We start from the raw sequence: 22,430 nt of genomic DNA, 5'->3' as shown, positions 1-22,430 counted from the left end.
AAAGTTATATTATTGGTAAGGGATTTTTGGGTGATAAGCTCTTTCTTTGGACCTTAAATAAGCAGACACAGCCTTCTTTGTGAATGGAATTCCCATCTAGTCCTCATCGCACCTGAGATGTCCGCCTGGCAAGTTGAGGAAAATGTACATACTTGCTCCCTCACTTCATTCTTGGCTTTGAAGAAACCAACCCTGTTCAGCACTATGCCAGGTACTTTGATATATATTGCTCAAATTTCTTTTGATGCAAATAACAAAACCAACTTAGAGAAGATCAATGACCACCCAGGATTTTCTAGGGACAGGAAGCTGTCAGCAGCTGAGACAGCACTTTTTCACCACGTCACACATTGCTTCTCCATATGCATGGTGGATACATCCAAAACAATTGTGCTTACATCTCTTCCGTGCAGGAGGTAAGCCCAGACTGGCCTGTAAGATTGTGCCAGCATCAAGAATCTAGTCCAGGGCCAGGTGTGGTGGCTCACACCTGTAATCCCAGCACTTTGGAAGGCCTAGGCGGGTGGATCACCTGAGGTCAGGAGTTCGAGACCAGCCTGACCAACATGGAGAAACCCCGTCACTACTAAAAATACAAAATTAGCTGGGCATGGTGGCGCATGCCTGTAATCCAAGCTACTAGGGAGGCTGAGGCAGGAGAATTGCTAGAACCCAACAGGCGGAAGTTGTGGTGAGCCAAGATTGTACCATTGCACTCCAGTCTGGGCAATGAGTGAAACTCCGTCTCAAAAAAAAAAAAAAAAAAAAAAAAAATCTAGTCCAGTTTAGGTCAGGTTTCCACCTTCAGTCCAGTTCTGTGGTTAGATGGAGCAGCTTCCAAATTAGAGAGGTCATTTTGTGTTATATATTTCAGAGATGTTCACTACATTTCACTCTGGCTGCCCTGCTTCAAAATGTGTGTAGTCTCCAAAGCCGGCTGCTTCTGCCCCACCCTACCCCCAACTTTCAGGAGACTCTGATGCTGGGGGCCCTGGCCTTGTCTCAGCCTGGGCTTCAGCCTTCTGCTGCATCTCCCCTAGGGCTAGACTTCATCCTTTCCCTCCAGTGGCTCCTTGCCTTTGCTCTAACCCAGTGCCTGAAACCAAAAGGATGAGTTGGTCATTCTGTCATGCTCTTATTCTCATCTCATCTCTATTTCAGCTGTCTTCATATATGCGTCTTGCATTATAAGGATCCTCTAAAAGTAGTTATTTATGAGTCAGACCCCATTGTCTGGCTCTGTTCCCAGTAAGCTTATCTCCCCTCTTCCTCTCCCATGACACATACACCAGAACCAAAGCCAGCTTTATCATAATATCCTATGACACTACTGTGCTTAAGATTACAAAGTGCTTCTCATACTTAAGCTCAACTCAGGCAGAAAGGATCATGTGCTTTAAATAGATTTTTATTTGTTTTTCTTTATATTAATTTTTTTCTCCCATAGAGGAATAGCATTACAGTCTAACAATCAGAATTCTGTTACACACATACACAGGCATGCCACATGACCCAGTTGAGGTGGTTGTTTCCTTGAGTCTGTTGACACGTCACATGGTCAAAATCTCCTCATTTCAGCCAGTCTCAAAACACCCAACAGGGATGCACTCAACTTGTTGGTTCCATGTGGAACTAGGTGGCAGGGCGAGAGGGAAAGTAGTAGAAGGGGGCTATGGTATGTCTGCATTCAGTCCCCTCATGTAAAGCCACATGGATCTAGGGGGGTATCCAAGAGCTCTGATGGGGTCCTTGTTGCACCTAAGACATTATAGGTCAGAGCAAGTTGATTAGAGGGTTCCAGGCAGGGGGCTGGGGAGCAGGCATACTCTAAAACAGCACCAAACTGCATTCATACACACACGGTGCCCTACTAGGACTAGACTGGCAAAGACTGGAAAGACACCCAGCTTGAAGGACCCACTCAGACTTAACTGGGGAATAACTGGAAGTCACTCTTTGATGTAACTGGGACTCACTCTAGAAACAGGGGTCCCTCTGACACAGTTTTGGCAAAGTGCTGGTAGTACTGACATTAATACTCTCAAACTGGTACAAACTCTAGGGCCTCTGAAAACATCGATCAAAACAGAATCTCTAACCCCCTCCTAAGGTTGCATAGGACTTTGAACTCTGGTTCCCTCATGTATTCAAGTTCTGTGGTTTAAAAAAAAAAAATCCTGAAGCATGCTCAAGGTGAAAGGCACGTACACAGTCAATACAGTATGACAAGGGCTGATGCTTCAGGAGTCAGACTAGCAGGAGACTGAGTAGTGTTGGTTTTTAGAAATCTATACACAATTAAAATATTGCCACACTCAAATGCTACAGAATCTGTAGGAAAGGTACAAAAAAATAGCCTTGCAACCTGCCACGTGAGAGATTGGGTTCTAGAACTACAGGAGCCTCCAGAAATACATGTAAAGAAAAGGCCTTTTAAAATTTGAGCCAAATGCCCTATAACTTAAACTCTTCCCCCACCAGAAGGATCATGGGCACCACACAGGACTGAGCCTAGGTCCCAGCTGGCAGTGAGGAGTAGGCAAGAAGGGTTGGAGGGAGTTTCAGCTCTTGGAGGTGCCGAAGACCCTAGGCTGGCTGTGAAGTGCCCAAGTGGTAGCTGGAAGAATAAAAGCAACTAGGTTGTAACTGAAGGAGAACTTGGGGAGAGGAGCAAGGCTGTCAACTACTGGGGCCCTAGTGGACTGGCGTGGGAGCTTTGATCCGTTTTTAGTGTTAATTTGGCTTATTCCCTGGAATAGGAGACCCCATCAGGTATTCCTCTGTCCTCATCCCAGCATCCATGGGGATACCCCATCCCTTCCCCACATATCCCCCATGAGGCCTGGGGCTAGAGGGTCAGGGAGGGCAGCTGCCTTTGCCCTCATGGGAATGCAGAATTTTCTCCAAGCCTCAGCTTGGCTGGGAGGCCTGGAAACCTAGAGTTGGGGTGAGGGGAGGACTTATGTTCATATGTACCAAGAAGTCTTAAAAGTTCCAAGGAAGAGTGGGCACACACTAGAAAAGGGTGGCTAGAAAGAGGAAATGGGAAGCAACTCGGGGCATCCCAGGAGGCTGTTGCTGGTGTCTGAGCCCAAAATTCAGTCTCACCACAAGAAGGGGGAGGCCGGTGGCCCCTGCCCCGTCTGTCTCCCCCAGGGATTCAGGTTCCCTCCTCCAGGTACTTACTGGAGGAGGAGGGGAGGGGGACCATAGGGCACCCATCTCTCCCCAGCAACCTAGAAAGAAAGAGAGGCCTGTGGGAGAAAATGAAAAGAGGCCCCCTGAAGGCCCTGAACCTGGATAGGAACAATTTGCGGATTGGGACAGTAGGGGTCCTGGACTCCTACTTAGGATTGCTGGCTAGCCATACTGAGCAGGGTGTGAAATACAAGGCCAGAGGCAAGGTGAAAGCTGAGCTGTCAGCCTTGGGATGACTTCACCCCATGGTGTGTCCTCCAGCATCACTGCTCTGCACGCTGACCGAGAGTGTGTGCCCTTTCCCTGCCTAGAAGCCGCGTGGCCTGCATGTCTCCTAAGCTAGTTCTAGCACCTTGGGCTTGTGAAAAGATGGCCAGGATAGGGGGGCCTTGCCCAGCTTCTACTCGGGTGACATGTCAGGGGTAGAGTGGCAAGGTACTGACTAAGCCCTTCGGATTCCGGGACCTGCACAAGGGTGGATTATAGAAAAGGGAAGTGGGGGCAGACTCCAGGCTTCACCTGGGAGCAGGGTTTGGCCTCTCTGAGCAAGCACAGTGCACACTCCCTTGGTGCCCTGCTCCCTGCAGCTTCTCAACGTGTCTGTCCTGTCCGCATCTCCAATAGGCTGCCTTGTTCCCTAGATTCCCTCCGTCTTCTCCCTCTAACTCACATCTCACAGTCCTCTTCTACATACTGTACCTTTCCAGGCCTAAGTAGCTCCGCAGAGTACCGTCCCCAAGGCAGAAGGAAGGGGAGACTAAAATTAGCAAAACCCTGAGCCCTTACTAGAGGGCAATGACAGCAGCCCAGGCTGCAAAGGCTCTACCTGGTCAGAGCTGGGCTCAGGGTCCCCACCATTTGGGAGGGAATTACTGGGAATGAAGAATAAGGGAACAGGAGTAAGTGTAATGCCAACCATGGGATAGTGTGACTCATGTAAGGTGGGAGTTGAAAGTGAGGAATGAGCCAGATCAGGGACTGGAAGAAGCTTTCAGAAATAGGGGTGGCCCAGAGGTAGAGGACTGAAGGGCAAGGGTGAAGGGGAAAGACAGGGATGGGGACCGGAGAAGAAAGGATGGAGGGGTCAGGAGTAGGGGGCATGGATGATTAGATGCTGGGTATGGGGGCCAGAAGGAGTGAGGGTGAAGGGGGCTTGAAGGGGTTCCGAGGCAGATTAGACGATCAGAGATGGGGATATTGAGGGTGTCGGCTATCACCTAACCTCACACGCTTTAAGAAGGGAGGTTTCGGTGTCCAGCCCGAGGCGTCGGAGGAGCCCGACAGGGATCGGGAGTCAGCAAGGGGTTCGCGGCGCGGCCGGTGGACGCTCAGTAGTTAAACTGGCGCTGGCACGGCTGGTAGATGAAGCTGCCCTGGTTCTTGGACCGGCGCGGACGGCTCTCGCGGGCTCGGTTCTGTCGCTGCACCGCCTTGGCGCTCAGCGCGTGGCGCTCCGCCCGCTGCCGGGCCCGCTGCAGCCGCCGCACCTGGCCCGCCTTTTCCAGCAGCGCCGCCCGCGCTGGGAGAGGAGCGACGTGGCGCGCGGCCCGGGGCTCGCGGCCGGCGGGTGCCAACTCCCTGTGGGGACAGAGCGAGGCTCGGTCAAGCCGGGTAAGCCTGGTGGGGGAGCTAGGGGGCGCTGCCATCTCCCACCCTTGCTTTGGCGCAGTTGTGTCCGTTCAGATTGGGGTGCCCGACGCCCTTCTTGTGGGTACCAACCCGGAGGTGTCTCCTCGGTTCTAGCCCATAACAGGTAAACTGGACCTCGGGGAAGACTGGACCCCCCACTCCCCATTCCACCCTTGCCTTTCTGTTTAAGTCCCACTCCCTAGACGCTCCAGCCACGCTCCTCAAGCCTCCAAATCCGGCCCCGGCCTCTTAGCCACGCCCCTCCCTCCCAAGCCGCGCCCCGGCCACGAAGCCACGCCTCTCCCACCCAACAGCCCAGCCCCTCCATCCTCAGGCCCGCTTCTAGCCTCGCCCTGCGGCTCACGGGCCCCCGACTTTGTCTCAAACGCAACTCTCCCAAGGCCGCAACCCCCTCGAGCGCGGGGCCGGGCTGGCCCGCTACCCCAACCTCCTGGCCTGGACCCTGGCCTCCAAGATCGATCTCCCTGGGCATCCAGGCTCCGCCCCCGGCTCGCTCACCCTTCGCTGAGGTCGCCGTCTGGCAGGGCCGCGTCCGGGAGCGGGGAAGGGGGCCCGGGCTCCAGCACTATGGTGCTGCCGGTGACGTAAACGGACATGCTGGGGTGCTCGATGAGGAGGTCCTCCAGGGGGCTGCTCTGGAGGCGGGCGGGACCGAGTCCAGGCCCCTCTGCAGTAAAACAGGCGGGAGGGGTAACAAACCAGCTCTCGTCCATCAAGGAGGGCGCGGGCGGAGGGCGGCCCGCGGGGGCAGAGGCGGCCCCGGGGCTGGATGGAGCCGCGTAGCTGTCTAAGGGGCGCGGGTTGGGAGCCGTGCAGAGGAGGGGAGCAGCGAGAAGGGACACACACGCACACCGGACAAGGGGGCGGGGAGAGAAAGGGCTTCGTTAGTCAGACCCGCAGCCCGTCCGCAGCTCCCCGGGGCACCCACGGGCCAGGAGTCTCGCCCTGCTGCCCTAGGGGACCTGACGTGCGGCCTCTCCTGGGGCGCCAGGAGAGGGCCCCGCCTCTCATGGGAAGGGGTCCCGTGACCCCACCTCCAGTAGGCTTGGGGGACTCCCCAATCCCCCAGCAGCGCCCTTCCCCTCTGCTCGGCCATCTGCCCTTAGAATGACTTCACAGGCCCAGGAGGCAGACCCAGACCTCACCCGGCAGGTCAATGATGAGCCAGCCGTCCACTTCATCCTCCTCCGACACGAAGGCGCGGGGGCAGTCGGGGTCTTCAGGGGGCGAGGGGGTGCTGAAGAAGAGGCTGGTGAGGCGCTGGAACATGGTGGGGGGCGAAGCGGCCTCACGGGGGCGCCCTATGGCAGTGCAAAAACCTGGGAATCATAGAAGGACGTTGAGATGATTGAAGTTCACCCCACTCCTGGCTTGGGGCAGAGGACAGAAGACATCACCCCCAGAGCAGGGAGAAGGGTACACACAACAGGGATACGTGCGGACACTTTGAGGATATGTGCTTTCTGTATTCAAATCCAGGTTTTGGTTTTTTTTTTTTTTTTTAATCTTCTGTATGATTTTAGGAAGTTATTTAACTTATCTGTGCCTTAGTTTTCTCATCTGTCAAAAGACAATGATAATAGTACCTTCCTCCGGGCTCTTATAAGAATTAAATAAGCTAATAATAGTATCCTCCTCCAGGCTCTAATAAGAATTAAATGAGCTATATCAAAGTTATTGAAAGAAAAAAAGGCGGGGGGAAAGAACTAAATGAGCTAAACACTTATGAAGTACTTAGAACTATGTCTGGGCATACGGTAAGCACTCAACAAACTAATAGTTATTATTACAGGGTGCTTTAGGAACATAGAAAGAGTGACATATGACACAGCTCTGCCAGGGAAGGTCTCCAGAGAATTGGACATCCAAGCTGGACTCTGAGGAGTAAACAGGAGTTCTCCAGGCAGGGAGGAAATTGCCCATACTGTCTGCTTGTTATCATCACAATATAGCTAGGCCGGGCGCGGTGGCTCACGCCTGTAATCCCAGCACTTTGGGAGGCAGAAGTGGGTGAATTACTTGAGGTCAGGAGTTCGAGACCAGTCTGGCCAACATGGTGAAACCCCGTCTCTACTAATAATACAAAAATTAGCTGGGCGTGGTGGCAGGTGCCTGTAATCCTAGGCTGAGGCAGGAGAATCACTGGAACCTGCAAGGCACCACTGCACTCCAGCCTGAGTGACAGAGCGAAACTCAGTCTCAATAATAATAATAATAGCTAACATTTATGTTCCTGGCACTATACTAAGCAGCTTTACCTACATTACCTCATGTAATCCTCACAACTACAGGAAGTAGATAATTACTATCCTTACTTTACAGTTGAAGAAATTGAGGTACAGAGAAGTTAACTTTCCCAAAGTCTCACAGCTAGTAAGAGACAAAGGTGGGATTTGCATCCACACAATCAGATTCCAGAGGTGGCACCCAGAATCACAATATTCTATTGCCTTTTCTGGGTGTCTGTCTGAATTTGATATTTTCAACTTGGTGGACAGGGGTCATGGTCCATGTGTATTTTTCTGGGAAAAGGACCTTGGTTTTCATCATGATTTCCTAAACAGCAATCTTTGACCCACGAGATTAAGAACCACTCCTGGAGCCTGTGTGGTTTGAAAAGCACTGGCCAGCAGAAATCCCATAGAACTGCTACCATCTTACCATGTGATTTGGCATGGCTCGGTTGTGTCTGTCATATGAGGTGTAAAGATGGCATGCCCTCCCCCCTCTGACCCTCTTTTCCTGGGCTCCTGTTCAAGGGCAGCATCCCAGGCTAGGAGGAAGATCAGGTTGCTTGGGCTCAGGGAGACAGCAGGTCAGTGGGAGGTGATGATGGAGGAAGGGAGCTGTCAGTTTCCAGGGGCCCTTAAGGATGAGCACTGAGGGTTGGACCCAGACCCAGGCAAGCCCTTAACCAATCCTTCCCTGGGTGAAGATGAAGAGGGAGGCCCCCTGCTCCAGAAATGGAAACACCAAGGTGGTAGCTCTAGATCTACCCCCTCCCCATGCCAGCCTACCTCAGGACTAGAGCTTGGCTGGGGGCTGCTGGCCATACTCCCCAGTACCTGAAGCCTGACTGACTCTCCACACCTGTTCCCTAAAGATGCTCAATGGTTTTGCTGCTGAGCCACTTGTCACCATTCTCTAAGGGTGTTTCCACACTTCCTGTAGAACTTCCTGGGGGCAGGTCCAGACTTCCCTGGAGGTATTTCTCCTCTTTCTGCTAATCCACCTGCAGTATTGCCATGCTTATTGCTACCTCCCCCATTCCCTGGAAGTGTTTTCACACTTGCTGCAGAATCACCTCACTTCCATACCCTGAGAATATTTCCACATTTGCAGACTCACAGGAGGCTCAAGATGCTGGCTTCCCTGGTGGGATGGGGGTGGGAGATCTACAAGGGTTAAGAAGGTGGCGCCACCCCCAACTAGTGTCCGCCCAGCACAATTCATGTATCCCAACCCATCTGTAGCCACAGGGAGCTGGTGACTCCATTGCCAAAAGCCCAGAAAGTTTGGCCCCTCTTGAAGGAAGGGAATATCAAGGCCTTAATGAGGCACATCCTCCTTCCAAGAACCTACTACTTCATGGAATATGAAAGAGAAGTTAAGAGTTGTTTCAGGGACCATCATATTCACCCAGCCCATTTTACAATGTGATGATCAGAAAGAACACATAATCTATCCAAAAATACATGGCTGGATAGTGGCAGGGCAGTCCTAGTCCCACGTTACTGTGCATCCAGTCCAGATTAGGAGGATGTCAGGAAAGACTCAGCAAACAATCCCCAAGAATACAATGATGCAGGGGTACAGGGAGGTGAAAAAGACCTTGACCTAGCCACAGCACCCCTCGCCTAGCTACAAAAGGGTCTGGGGTTACTGGCACCAAGATTTAGCATGCACTTCCTGAAGACCCACTGTGTACCAGAGCCTGCACTGTGCCTCCTCAAATTTCAGATAGGTTTAGGGGAGGGAGGCTCGGGGGAGAAGCTCCCTGTCTGAGGTCACACAGCAAGTCAGTGACAGCCAGGAGTGACAGCAGCACCAGCCAGCCAGTGCCTGCCCCCTCTCCTGACCACTTGGGAAGCCTCCCAGATTTCCTTTCCCAGCCCTGCCAGCTTCCTGGTTCTCACATTCCCAGTTCTGCTCCAGGGAGAACCATTCCCTTTAATAACTACAGCAGCTCTGCCCAGAATAGCATTTGTGCCCTAAGCCGTCCCTACCCCCAGCAAACTCCCAGAGTTTGCTCATCCTTGAGCAAACTCCCAGCAGGAATGGAGTTCCTGGTTCAGCCTCTAGGCCCATCCACTTAAGTCAGAAACTCTCCTTATCCTATCCCTTTTCCTATACTCTCTGTGGGCAAAGGTGAGGAGGGAGCAGCAAAACACTTGGAGTTGTCTGCACTAGGCCAGGTCAGGCCCTTCCTAGCTGACAACCTAGGAAGTTGGGGAGGTAAAGGGCCAATAGAGGGAACCCTCACCCCACCCTCCAACCCCAACATCAGCCCTGGAGACACCCCGAGGCAGCCAACGACTCACCTCTCTGTGATCCAAACAGCTGGGAGGCAGCGATTTTATTGGACTCTAGGACTCCAAGGTACAGTGAGGACAGAAGGGGTCAGGACCACAAAACGTGAACCAATCTCCAGAGATTCCCTGGAAAAAGGTCCAGGAGTAAGGAGACCTAGGAGCCTATCAAACCGTGATGAGGCTGAGCCCAAGATCAGGTCCCCAGCGAAAGGAAGATGTGTATCTTACCACTTGTATTGAGCCTCTATTATGTCTATGCCCCTGGCTAATAATGCATCTGTCACTCAGTGAGCATGACTCTAATTGGTTGTGTGACCTCGAGTGAGCTAATTCTCCTCTCTGAGCCTGTTGCCCCTTCCATGAACTGGGGTCTAAGACCCCTCATTTTGGGTCTGGGAGTGACATCAGCTAAGGCGATGCACACAAATCAGGGATTAGGAGGATGTTATTCTGTTAGTCCCTGGGGGCGGAGTCTGGAGCCGGAGGGAGGGGATCCCACCACCATCTGGTGCTGTACCAACCACCTGGAGTCCAAGGTAGCCCCGAACTCCTGACGACCCCCTCGACCTAGGCCCAGCAGCGCCGTGTGACTCCTTCTCAGGTTGCAAAGAGAAAGTAGGGGATCAGAGGCCTGACCCCAGCCCCTGGATTAGCCCTAGGAAATCGCCGACCCCCTGCAGCCCCCTTTGGATTGCAGCGTCTCACCCAGGGCCCAGCCCCGACACAGCGGCTACCGGGTCACGGGAGGACAAGCGACCCGAGCCTGTGGGGGCGGTGCCGGCCTTGGTGACGTCTCAATGTCATATGCAAATAGAACGACGTCATGGTCTACCGGGCGTGCGGCAACCAATTGGGAGCCGGGAACGCGGCCCCGGCGGCCGCCGGCGGAGAGAGACAAAGGCCTGGGCGCGGGGGGCTCAGGGCGTGTCCGTGGCGGGGGAGCCCCCTAGGCCCACCCGGGTCGGGACTCACCTGGGGGCGGGAGGGGGGCGGCACGGAGTTGAGGTAGTTGTGCGGCGGGGCGTCCCAGGGTCGCCGGCCGCTCACAGGCCAGGCCGCATCGCGGGGGCTCGCGGGGGAGGCGGCGGCGGGGCCGCGGTCGCTCCGGGCTGCTGAGCTCGCCCGCCGGGCTTTGAGTCTGTGCGGCCGCTGCGGCGGGGCTCACGGCACAAATTGGAACGTTCAAACAGCTGATTGTGATGTCACAAAGAGGCCCGCCCGCCTCGCGTCACCGGCTGGCGGGGCGGCGGCCAATCCCGGGCTGCGGATCCCCCCCGTCCCGCCCCTCCCCTCCCGGTTTGCGGGCCGGGCGCTCGGGCCGGGAAACGTTCTCGGAACCGGGAGGGTGAGTGTTCGGGGAGGCAGCTGCGGGGAGCTGGGAGCCCTGCGCCGCGGCGAGCTCTCCGCGAGGAGGATCTCCACTCCCTCCTACCGGCTCCTCATTTTCCTGACTCTTCCCGGATCGAAGCACCCTCACCTCTCCCACTGCTCCCCAAATCCTTTCACTGCATCCCATGTCCAAGTCCCGCGATGCGGACCCTGTTCTTGATCCACACCACGTCTGTGCACCTCCATTCTCCCCACTGCCCTTCTCCCTGCTCTCCCTCCCTCCTCGGGCTCACACTTTCTGCTTTCCCACCCCGGTTTTTCTTCAGCTCTGCAGGCTTGAGAGAAGAGGGACATCCCCCACCCCCGGTTCCGGGGGAGCATCTGGGAATGTAGAGAAGTTAGTGAAGCTGACGGGAAATTTCGCAGAGTAGGACTTGAGAGGAATTGCCCTGTGCTGAGTAAACATTGACCTGAGAGGGCTCTGCACTTGAACGTTTTCACACCTTACTTAATCCACGTTGCTACTGGGGCTGTACAGAAGCGGCAGGACAGGGGCTGATTAGGAGTCCTGATTTACACGTGGGGAAGCTGAGTCTCACAATCTCACTGTTAGCGTGTGAACTCATATTCAACAATGCATTCAACATTTATTAGGCACCTACTTTTGCACCACCATACCACTAGCTGACATGTATTGAACACTTACTGTGTGCCACGACCTGTGCTATGGTGCTTTATGTGTGTTTTTTTTTAATCTTCACAACAACCCCAAAAGGTGGATATTTTCCCCGTTTTACAGTTGAGGAAACAGACTCACAGAGCTCAAGTGACTTTCCTAGGTCTCAAAAGTACAGTCAATGGCAGAGCCAGGATTTGAACCTATAGCTCCCAGCCCTGACCCTCTCCATTCTCTACATGCACCAGATGGTCTAAACCTCAGGGCGCTTCAGGCTCCCCAGAGTCCTAGCTTTCAGTCCTGTCGGTGCCCTAGACTTGCTGTGTGACCTCAAGTCATGTTACCTCTCTGGGTCTCAGTTTGTCAAACAACATATCCAGGCTTCCCTCTAGAGCTGCCATTGTAAGATTCTTCCAAACTCTCTGCCCTCAGTATTCCGCCCACCCCACGTTCTAGGCCCCAGCTCTCCCAGTGGCCTGGGAGATGCCTGAGAAGAGACCACAAATACACATATCAGAATCTCCAGGGCCAGAGGTTCTAGGTCAGCACAGCAGGGCTGGTGGGGGAGGGTCTGAGAACTGCCCATCTAGCCCAAAAGGAGGCCAGAGGTGACCTAGGCCAGAGGTTAATGCACTAGTGATAAAACTCTGTCCCAGCCTCATCTGAAACCCCCAAGGGACTCCTTAACCCTAGGGACAGAGGAAGAAGCCAGAAAAAAATAACCTGAGGCTGAGGGGTGGAGAGGGGAGTCGCCTTGTGGCCCTTGGAGTGTTATACCCAAAGTGTCCTCATTCCATGCAACTCTGAGCCCCTGCCCATCACAGCCACTTCCTGCTAACTTCATACCCTCTCAGACCTACTTGCTGACTTTAACTAAATAATCCCTAACACATCTCTCCTGTCAAGCCACTTGTTTGTTCTAAAACCTGATGTGGCTCCTAAAGCCCCACACTCCTAACACAGTACTCATGCCCCTCATGCTCCAGCCCCAGTTCTGTCCAGCTTCACCTCCTCTTCTCCTGCATGCATCTTGTGCTAAAGTCAAACTCCTCGTTCACTCTACGGCACTTTCTCACCTCCACCCTTTTGCTCAAGCTGTTTCCTCTGCCTGGAATGCCTTCTTCAGAACTTTCTGAAATCCAGATCTTTCCTGTCTTCAAGATTCTACTTGGCCAGGTGTGGTGGCTCACACCCATAATCCAAGCACTTTGGGAGGCCAAGGCAGGAGGCTTGCTCGGGGCCAGGAGTTTAAGAACAGCCTGGCCAACATAGCGAGACCCGTTATCTGCAAAAAATGAAACAATTAGCCAGATGCCATGCACCTGTAGTCCCAGCTACTCAGGAGGCTGAGATAAGATCACTTGGGTTTAGGTACAGTGAGCTATAATCAAGCCACTGCATTCCTGCTTGGATGACAGAGCCAGACCCTGTCTCTTAAAAAAAAAAAAAAAAATAGAGAGAGAAAGAGGTTCTACTTACCCTTTTTTCCTCGAGGTAGCCTTCCTTGTTCCTTCCCACCAGTTGATGGCTACCTTGATGGACAGTCATTTATTTGTTCAGTAAACAGTAAATGATGATCACTCATTGTATGTGTGTATGTCTTCTCAAGTGAATGGTTGGCATCCCAAGGGCAGGGTCTTTGTCCACGTATTGCCCCCACCCAGCTTGTGGGGGTCTGGCATAGAGGAGACTTTCATCGAAGGCTCAGTAGTTATAGCTTGAAGCTTAAGAAGGGTGGCTGGTTCAGGAATGTACACCTGCACTCTGCCCTGTGTACAGGCAATGGTCTGTTGAGCACATGGTTCTGGTTCCCCAAGCCCAGAAAAGGGGGCTGTTGGCTACACTCCGGTACCCTAAGTGACTGGACTCTGTTCCCAGCATTAGCTGAACCCCATTTCTAGGCTGCTAAGTCAGATCTCAGTCTTCCATTTCTCTGTAGAGTCACAGGTACCCATGGAAGTCCCCTCCTGAAACCCCTGGGACCCATTCTTCCTGTCCACTACAAAGATTTATTATCTGGGCCGGAGAATACTTCAGACCTCAACTCATCCAAACCCCTCATTTTATAGGTGAGGAAACTGAAGTCCACTGAGGCACACGCAGGTCAAGATACTTGCTTAGAATCACACAGCAGCAAAGCCATCTACTGACCCTGGCCCCAGAAAGTGGGCTTAGTATCCTGAGACCCTGGTCTGGGCCAGTGGGCTGTAAAAAGAGGCAGCGGAGCTGGGCGCAGTGGTGCAGGCCAGTAATCATAGCACTTTGGCCGAGGCAGGAGGATCACTTGAGCCCAGAAGTTCGATACTAGCCTGGTCAACATGGCAAAACCCTGTCTCTATTAAAAATACAAGAATTAGCTAGGTGTGGTGGCCTGCACCTGTAGATCCAGCTACTCAGGAGGCTGAGGTGGGAGGATCAATTGAGCCTGGGTGGTTGAGGCTGCAGTGAGGTGTGATCATGCCACTGCACTTCAGCCTAGGCAACATAGGGAGACACTGTCTCAAAAAAAAAAAAAAAAAAAAAAAAAAAAAAATGAGGCAGTGAGCATCATGCTGGGTAACTCTGGAGTCTCATTTCCAAGCAGACAGAGGGTGCCATTCCTATGCACACACATGGATAATCAGGCGTATCTGTGCATACAATGAAGGCACCCATATATAAACATACACACGTGCACATGAGCTCATGCTCAGAGTTAATAGGGACCCACGCCCATCTAACCCATGCCCAGGTGTGAGTACCTGCCCAATTTCATGGGCTCCAGGACTGGAGGTCAAGAGGCCACCCTTCAGGCAGGGCGCAGTGGCTCATGCCTGCAATCCCAGCACTTTGGGAGGCCGAGGCAGGCAGATCACCTGAGGTCAGGAGTTCGAGACCGGCCTGGTCAACATGGTGAAACCCTGTCTCTACTAAAAAATACCAAAAAACTAGCCAGGCGTGGTGGTGTGAGCTTGTGGTCCCAGCTACTCGGGAGGCTGAGGCAGGAGAATTGCTTGAACTTGGGCAGCAGAGGTTGCAGTGAGCCGAGACTGCACCACTGCACTCCAACCTGGGCGACAGAGCAAGACTCCATCTCGAAAAAAAAAAAAAGAAAAAAAAATGAGGCCGCCCTTCTATTCCTTGGGCTTGCCCTCACCTGGGGGCTCCCCACTGCTTGCCACTCCCATTGCCTGCCCCCCTCCTTGCCCCCTTAAGTGATGTGTCAGCCTGTGTGTGTCGCTCAAAGGACCTTGTGTGTACTTGCGGGTATGAGCCAGTCTCTGCGCTTGGCTGGAGAACTGGCTCACCACTCCCCTCCTTCCCCACCCTCCCCTGCCCCCTGCCCTGAGATAGAGAGTGAGGTTGAGAGGAATCCCTCTGACATAGATAATAAATTCTTCCTATCTTACCGGTGAAAAAACTAAGACAGAGAGGGGAAAACATTTCATTGGTAAAGCCAGCTAGAGCAGGCATAATCCCCAAATTACCCCAACAGATGGGCCTACACATTAACAAGAGGCCATATTCCAAGAACTTCTATTCAAAAAGCTTTGTTGTGATCCGGGTGGCTCACACCTGTAATTCCCAGCACTTTGGGAGGCTAAGGCAGGCACATTACTTGAGTTCAGGAGTTCCAGACCAGCTTGGCCAACATGGTGAAACTCTGTCTCTACTAAAAATACAAAAATTAGCCAGGCGTGGTGGCGGGTACTTTTAATCCCAGCTACTCAGGAGGCTGAAGCAGAAGAATCACTTGAACCCAGGAGGCAGAGGTTGCAGTGAGCCAAGATCGTACCACTGCACTCCAGCCTGGGCAACAGAGCAAGACTCTGGCTCAGAAAAAAAAAAAAACACCTTTGTTCAATCCACAGATGTCTACATTTGAGAGTAACTCAAATTGTGGGCGGGGTGTGTGTGTGTGTGTATAAACCTTGGCCTGACTGTCAGATTTCAGTCTTGGTCTGTCCTGGGCTCACTGCCTGAGCCTGGGCAAGTCACTTCCTTTTTCTTTGTCTCAGTTTCCCCATCAGCAGAATGGCTGGCTCCATGCTCCCTTAACATACCTCCCAGGCTCAACTTCAAGGCATCGTGGCTTGTTTGTGTGAACTGTACTTAATGGCCCTGTCAGCAAGGAGGTGATGATCAGGACAGGATTCATTTCAGAGAGAAGAGGCAGGTGGCAGCAAGCCAAAAGCCTGGCTTAGTCTGAGTCCGTCTGCCATGGTCTGAGTCCGTCTGACAGTGCCTTTGGGGTCCCAGGGGTATGTTTGTGAGTGTGGACAAGTACCCAAGTAAGCTGCTGTAGTTGAGTGCCCAGCATGATTTCCCACGTTTAGAACTTTATTTTACTAATTTTTTTTTAGAGACGGGGGTCTTCCTATGTTGCCCAGGCTGGTCTCAAACTCCTGGGCTTAAGCAGTCATCCTACCTTGGCCTCCTGAAGTACTGGGATTAGAGGTGTGAGCCACTGTGCCCAACCCCACGTGCAACATTTAAAAGAGAAATTGTTCTATCCCTCCTTGACCATCGTGGTTAGAAGGGATAGCTTTGGGGCCATCCAGGAGCAAAAGAAAAGGAACTGGCATCTGGAGTTGCATCCTATCTGTCTTGCCCAGACAGGGCCAGATTCTGCAGCTCCCTCCTGGGTCTCTGCTTGGGAACTGGGTCCTTAGCAGGCTTTGAGGCTAGGGAGGAGAGGGTGCAGAAGAGAAGGGGGTTCCCTCCTGCTGAGTCAACCACTCTGCTAGGAGCAAATTAACTTCCTGAAGCTCAGACCACTTCCCTCTCCAACTCATGGCTCTTCCTTGGCTCCCTCTCGCTCCCAGGCTGAATTCACACTGCTGGCGGGGCACCCTTTCATGGTACCGGGTACACAGTAAGCAGCTGGTAAATTCTGACTGGAGGGATAAGCAGAGCTGTGTTCACCTACTCTTTCAGAGTTCTCTGTACACATATGCACACACATACCCTTTGCAAATAAACCACCAGCTTTCCTGCTTCCAGAATTTTGCTCTTGCAGTTTCCTCCATGTAGGGAACCCTGCCCCTCACTCATCTAATCTCTCTGTGTCTAGACCCTGTCTATTCGTTAGAACTAATGTAGGCTGGGTGCGGTGGCTCACACCTGTAATCTCAGCACTTTGGGAGGCAGTGGATCCCCTGGGGTCAGGAGTTCGAGACTAGCCTGGCCAACATGGCAAAACCCCATCTCTACTAAAAATACAAAAATTAGCCGGGCATGGTGGTGTATGCCTGTAATCCCAGCTACTCGGGAGGCTGAGGCAGGACAATCGCTTGAACCTGGGAGGCGGAGGTTGCAGTGAGCCGAGATGACACCACTGCACTCCAGCCTGGACGACAGAGCAAGACTCTGTTAAAAAAAAAAAAGAAAAAAAAAGAATACAAACAGCAGCTTATATTTATTGATTATTTTTCTATGTGCCCGTAACCCTCCAAGATGGGCATTGTTGTTTTCCCAGCTTTACAAATAAGGAAATTGAGGCTCAGGTTGCTTGAAGAAACTTGCCCACAATCACAGAGCTAAACAGTTGGTGCATGTTTCAAAAACGTACAGTATTTTTACCTAACAGAGTCATTTTTTTCGAGCAGCTGGTGCTCCCATGAAGGACCAAACTGCCATGTGTGGAGAGGGCCACCTGATGAGGACCCAAGAGGGACCTCTACAAGCTAAGAGTGGTCCCCTGCCAACAGAAAGTGAGAAAACAGGGCCTCACTAATATGGTCACAAGAAAATGAATTCTTCCAACATCCCGAGGGAGCTTGGAAGTTGATCTTTCTCTAGTTGAGCCTCCACATGAGGACATACCTGACCAACACCTTGATTTCAGCCTTGTGGTATCCCAAGCAGAGAACCCAGATGAGCTGTGCCCAGACTTCTGACTTAGAGAATTGTGAGCTAATAAACAGGTGCTGTCATGAGCCCCTAGGTTTGTGGAGGTTTTGTTACACAGCAACAGAAAATCAGTGCACACAGGCTTCACGCCTGTAATCCCAGAACTTTGGGAAGCCAAGGTGGGAGGATGGTTTGACGCCAGGAATTCAAGACCAGCCTGGACAACACAGTGGGGCCCCTTCTGTACAAATAATTTTTTTTTTTTTTTTTTTTTTTTTGAGACGGAGTCTCGCGCTGTCACCCAGGCTGGAGTGCAGTGGCCGGATCTCAGCTCACTGCAAGCTCCGCCTCCCGGGTTCACGCCATTCTCCTGCCTCCGCCTCCCGAGTAGCTGGGACTACAGGCGTCCGCCACCTCGGCCGGCTAGTTTTTTGTATTTTTTAGTAGAGACGGGGTTTCACCGTGTTAACCAGGATGGTCTCGATCTCCTGACCTCGTGATCCGCCCGTCTCGGCCTCCCAAAGTGCTGGGATTACAGGCTTGAGCCACCGCGCCCGGCCTGTACAAATAATTTTTAAAAAATTATCCAAGCCTGTGCCACCATGTCTGGTGAATTTTTCCCTCCCTCCCTCCCTCCCTCCGTTCCTCTCTTTCTTTCTTTCGTACAGATGTGATCTTACTTTGTTGCCTGGGCTGGTCTTGAATTCCTGGACTCAAGCAGTCCTGCCACTTTGGCCTCCCGAAGTGCTGGGATTACAGGTGTGAGCCACTGCGCCCGGCCTTCACATTTTTTATGTTTTAGAGATGGGGTCTCTGACACCCAGGCTACAGTGCAGTGGTGTAATCATGGCTCACTGCAGCCTTGAACTCCTGGGCTCAAGCAATCTTCCTGCCTCAGCCTCCTGAGTAGCTGGGACTACAGCACACACCTCCATGCCTGGCTAATTTTTAAATTTTTTTGTAGAGACCAGGTCTCACTGTGTTGCCCAGGCTAGACTCCAATTCCTGGTCTTAAGCGATCTGCCTGCCTTGATCTCCCAAAGTGCTAGAATTATAGTATAGGCCACCACAGCTGGCCTGCCCCTCACTTTTTAAGGAGAGTTCTGTCTTGTCTGCCTGCTTTCTAGGCTTCTGAGATATGGAACTGAGATAACAGGGTAACAGAGACAGGATGGGGAGGTGAGAGGGAAAAAAGAAAAAAGTGAGGCCTGAGGGAAAGGGCCTGGGGGTACAGTTTTTCATGGAGAGTAACAGGTTTGGTGAGTGAAGGCCACTGAGAGGCAGTGGTGGGATGTGAGAGATTGGAGAGAACCAAAGGGATTTTAAGGAGTGGTTGGCATAGATCAGAGGCCCTTTGATTTTTTTTTTTTTTTTTTTTTTTTGAGAAAGAGTCTTGCTGTGTCACCCAAGTACGATCTCGGTTCACTGCAACCTCTGCCTCCTGGGCTCGAGCAATTCTTTGTGCCTCAGCCTGCTGAGTATATGAGACTATGGGCATGAGCCACCATGCCCGGCTAATTTTTGTATTTTTAGTAGAGGTGGGGTTTCATCATGTTGCCCAGGCTGGTCTCAAACTCCCGGGCTCCAGAGATCCAATTGTCTCAGACTCCCAAAGTGATGGGGATTACAGAGAGATTAAATCTCTCTCTTTTTTCTCTTTAATTAGAGATGGCGGTCTCACTATGTTGCTCAGGCTGGACTTGAACTCGAGGCTCCAGTGGTACTCCGGCCTCAGCCTCTTGAGTAGCTGGGACTACAGGCTTTTCATGTAATATCTCATTACAGCCTCACAACAGTCCTATAAAGGAGCTACTCTTATCTCCATCTTGCAGATTTGGAAACTGAGGCACAGAGAGGTTATTTGTCAAAGGTTCAACAGCTGCTAAGTGACAGATACGAATCTGTCAGCCTGCAGCCTGGCTCCAAAAGAATGGCAACCCCACATTCTTTTTTTTTTTTTTTTAAGATGGGGTCTCACTCTGTTGCCGAGGCTGGAGTGTGGTGGTGCAATCACAGCTCACTGAAACCTCAACCTCCTAGGCTCAAGCAATCCTCCCACCTCAGCCTCCCCATTAGCTGGGACTACGTGTGTGCATCACCATGCCTGGCTAATTTTTTGTTGTTGTTGTTGTGTATAGAGACGGGGTCTCCCCATATTGCCCAAGTTGGTCTTCAGCTCCTGGGCTAAAGCAATCCTCCTGTCTGGGCCTCCCAAAGTGTTAGGATTACCGGCATGAGCCATGGTGCCCAGCCTCAGTGCCACGTTCTTAAGCCCTTTGTGGCACTGCCTATCAACATGACTGAAGAGTGATAGCAAGGCCTTTCTGCCTCAGGATCTCTTCTCCACCGGTACCAGGAATTCCATCATTATCGTGTCTCTCCTCATAGTTAAGCATCGTCCTTTTTAGATGCCTCCTAAAATACAATTAATGTAGGAACATTAAATCCCTACACATCTAGCTGATGGGTTTTTCAGATGCCTCCTCTCCACTGAATGAGATGACACAGAAATATAAATTGGGGTATGAGGAAAAAGGTAGTGGAGTATCAAAGGGAAAGAATATTCCAAGTAACTGCCAAAATCTAAAAAAAAAAAAAAAAAAAAAAGTGGGGCTTCATAGGAACACAAAGAGGTAAGAGGCCAGAGGCAGATAGATGTTCCATGTTTCCTGGGCTGGCTCTGCCTAACCTGACATTGATGGAGCTTCTGGAGATACAACCCAATAGTCAATCCGTGCTGCTTCTCAGCCCAGCCCAGAACACTGGTGACAGGGAGCCAAGTGGGTGAGAGGTGACAAGAGAGGCTCTCTGGAATGACGCCAGGAATAGCCCCGGTGCCTCCCCTGAGCCAGGCTGTCCTTGGGGAAGGCAAGTGAGACAAAGAGCACAACATGAATCCTTCCCTCGGAAGGAGGAGAGTCAGCCTCATTCCTTTGCCAGGCTGTGGCTGTATTCCATCCACCTGAAGCCTACCTTTAAAGATTAAAATGGATTTTAAATGATGTAACAGACTGGGCACGGGGGTCACGCCTGTAATCCCAGCAGTTTGGGAGGCTGAGGTGGGCAAATCACTTGAGTTCAGGAGTTTGAGACCAGCTGCCTGGCCAACATGGCAAAACTCCATCTCTACTAAAAATACAAATATTAGCCGGGCATGGTGGCGGGCGCCTGTGATCTCAGCTACTAGGGAGGCTGAGGCAGGAGAATCGTTTGAACCCGCGAGGCGGAGGTTGCAACCAGCCAAGATCGTGCCACTGCACTCCAGCCTGGGCGACAGAACTAGACTCCATCTCAAAAAAAAGTAACAATTAACAGAAATATTATATAAAAATCTAAGCAAGGCCAGGCATGGTGGTTCACACCTGTGATCCCAGCTCCACGGGAGGCTGAGGCAGGAGGACTGCTTGAGCCCCAGAGTTCAAAATCAGCCTGGGCAACATGATGAGACCCCTGTCTCTACAAAAAATAAAAATAAAAATAAAAGCTACATGTGGTGTCATGCATTTGTAGCCCCAGCTATTCCAGAGGCTGAGGTAGGAGGATTGCTGGAGCCTGGAAGGTTGAGGCTTCAATGAGCCATGATTGCACCACTGTACTGCAGTCTGGATGACATCTCAAAACAAATAAACAAAAAAACCGAAACAAACAAACACAAAACCCCGAAGCAAACAAACCAACAAAAAACAGAGCGAGACCCTATATGTTAAAAAACAACAACAACAGGCCGGGTGCAGTGGCTCACGCCTGTAATCCCAGCACTTTGGCAGGCTGAGGCGGGCGGATCACGAGGTCACGAGATCGAGACCATCCTGCCCAACATGGTGAAACTCTCTCGCTACTAAAATGCAAAAAATTAGCCAGGCATACTGGCACACACCTGTAGTCCCAGCTACTTGGGAGGCTGAGGTAGGGGAATTGCTTGAACCTAGGAGGTGGAGGTTGCAGTGAGCCGAGATCGTGCCACTGCATTCCAGTCTGGCGATAGAGCAAGACTCCATCTCAAAACAAACAAACAAACAAACAAAAAACCCAACAACGACGAAAAGATAAAGCCAAGGTCATCCTTGACCACCCTTCGTTATCCAGTCCCAGAGACCTTCTGCTACTGCCACCAGTTTGAAGTGTATCCTTCTTTTCTTTTTCTACACAACGTGTACATACATATAGGAAGTGTTTTGTTTTGTACAGCTCATTTTGCTTCCAGTTTTACAATTATGGTTTAACGTTTTTTACTTCCTTACTTAATTGTGAGGCAATAGTTCAAAATTACAAAACTTCAATAGGGAGTACAGTGAAAAGCAGGTGTCCTTCCCTTCCCAGTTCCCAATTATTGGTTTCCTTCCTGGAGGTAACCAATTCCAGTTCCCTGTGATTCCTTCCAGAGGAATTCTATGCATTTAAAATCTGATGCAGAGTGGGTGTGTTGGCTCATACCTGTAATCCCAGCACTTTGGGAGGCTGAAGCTAGAGCATCACTTGAGCCCAGGAGTTTGAGACCAGCCTAGGCAACATGGTGAAACCTTGTTTTTACAAAAAATACAAAAATTAGCTGGGTGTGGTAGTGTAGCCCTGTGGTCCCAGCTACTCGGGAGGCTCAGGTGGGAGGACTGCTCGAGCCCAGGAGATTGAGGCTGCAGTGAGCCATGATTGCACCACTGCACTCCAGCTTGGGCAACAGAGTGAGATGCTGTCTCAAAAAATTAATAAAAAAATAAAATTATAAAATCCAACATATAATACATGTATTTTTCATAAACATAGAGACACTATTCTGCACCTTGTTTTTTCATCACTTCATACTCTATCTTGCAGACCTTTCCATATCAATATGGAGAGCAGCCTCATTTTATTTCAAACCTGCATAGTATCCCATCAAATAGATGCACTCTATATATCCCATCTCATAAGGAGAAAAAGTTTGTTTCCAATATTTTGTTATTACAATGTGGCAATTGATATTTTTACCCATTATTTTGCATATTTATTTGTAATATAAATATCTATTAGTGGGGATTAGTCAGTTGAGGTTATTTTAAAAGTTTAAAGAGCATTTTAAAAGTTGACTTAGGCCAGGCATGGTGACTCACCTGTAATCCCAGCACTTTGGGAGGCCGAGGCAGGTGGATCACCTGAGGTCAGGAGTTTGTGACCAGCCTAGCCAACATGGCGAAACCCTGTCTCTATTAAAAATACAAAAATTAGGCTGGGCGCGG

At 51.4% G+C, this 22,430-nt stretch overlaps 1 protein-coding gene across 10 annotated transcripts in view; it reads right to left on the bottom strand.

Moving 5' to 3' along the window:
* Window positions 1–1,390: 1,390 nt before the first annotated feature.
* TP53INP2 (tumor protein p53 inducible nuclear protein 2) overlaps window positions 1,391–22,430 on the bottom strand; it is a 41,614-nt gene continuing 20,574 nt past the window's right edge. Inside the window, exons 1-5 of one of the 10 annotated variants that reach the window (XM_005568772.5) lie at window positions 10,353–10,524; window positions 9,390–9,506; window positions 5,994–6,167; window positions 5,347–5,635; window positions 1,391–4,776 (exon numbers count right to left, since the gene is read on the bottom strand). In XM_005568772.5, the coding sequence (XP_005568829.2) occupies window positions 4,527–4,776; window positions 5,347–5,635; window positions 5,994–6,117 (663 nt within the window). In that variant the 5' untranslated portion in view covers window positions 6,118–6,167; window positions 9,390–9,506; window positions 10,353–10,524 and the 3' untranslated portion in view covers window positions 1,391–4,526. Of the gene's footprint in view, window positions 4,777–5,346; window positions 5,636–5,993; window positions 6,168–9,389; window positions 9,507–9,904; window positions 10,135–10,352; window positions 10,525–22,430 lie in introns of those variants that run through there. The other 9 variants (XM_015457958.4, XM_005568774.5, XM_074005099.1 and 6 more) reach the window with 9 other exon arrangements.

This window comes from Macaca fascicularis, chromosome 10, assembly GCF_037993035.2.
Source record: "Macaca fascicularis isolate 582-1 chromosome 10, T2T-MFA8v1.1".
Lineage (NCBI taxonomy): Eukaryota > Metazoa > Chordata > Mammalia > Primates > Cercopithecidae > Macaca > Macaca fascicularis.
Note: the sequence above shows the minus strand (reverse complement) of the source record. Positions and strands in the feature narration are given on the sequence as shown.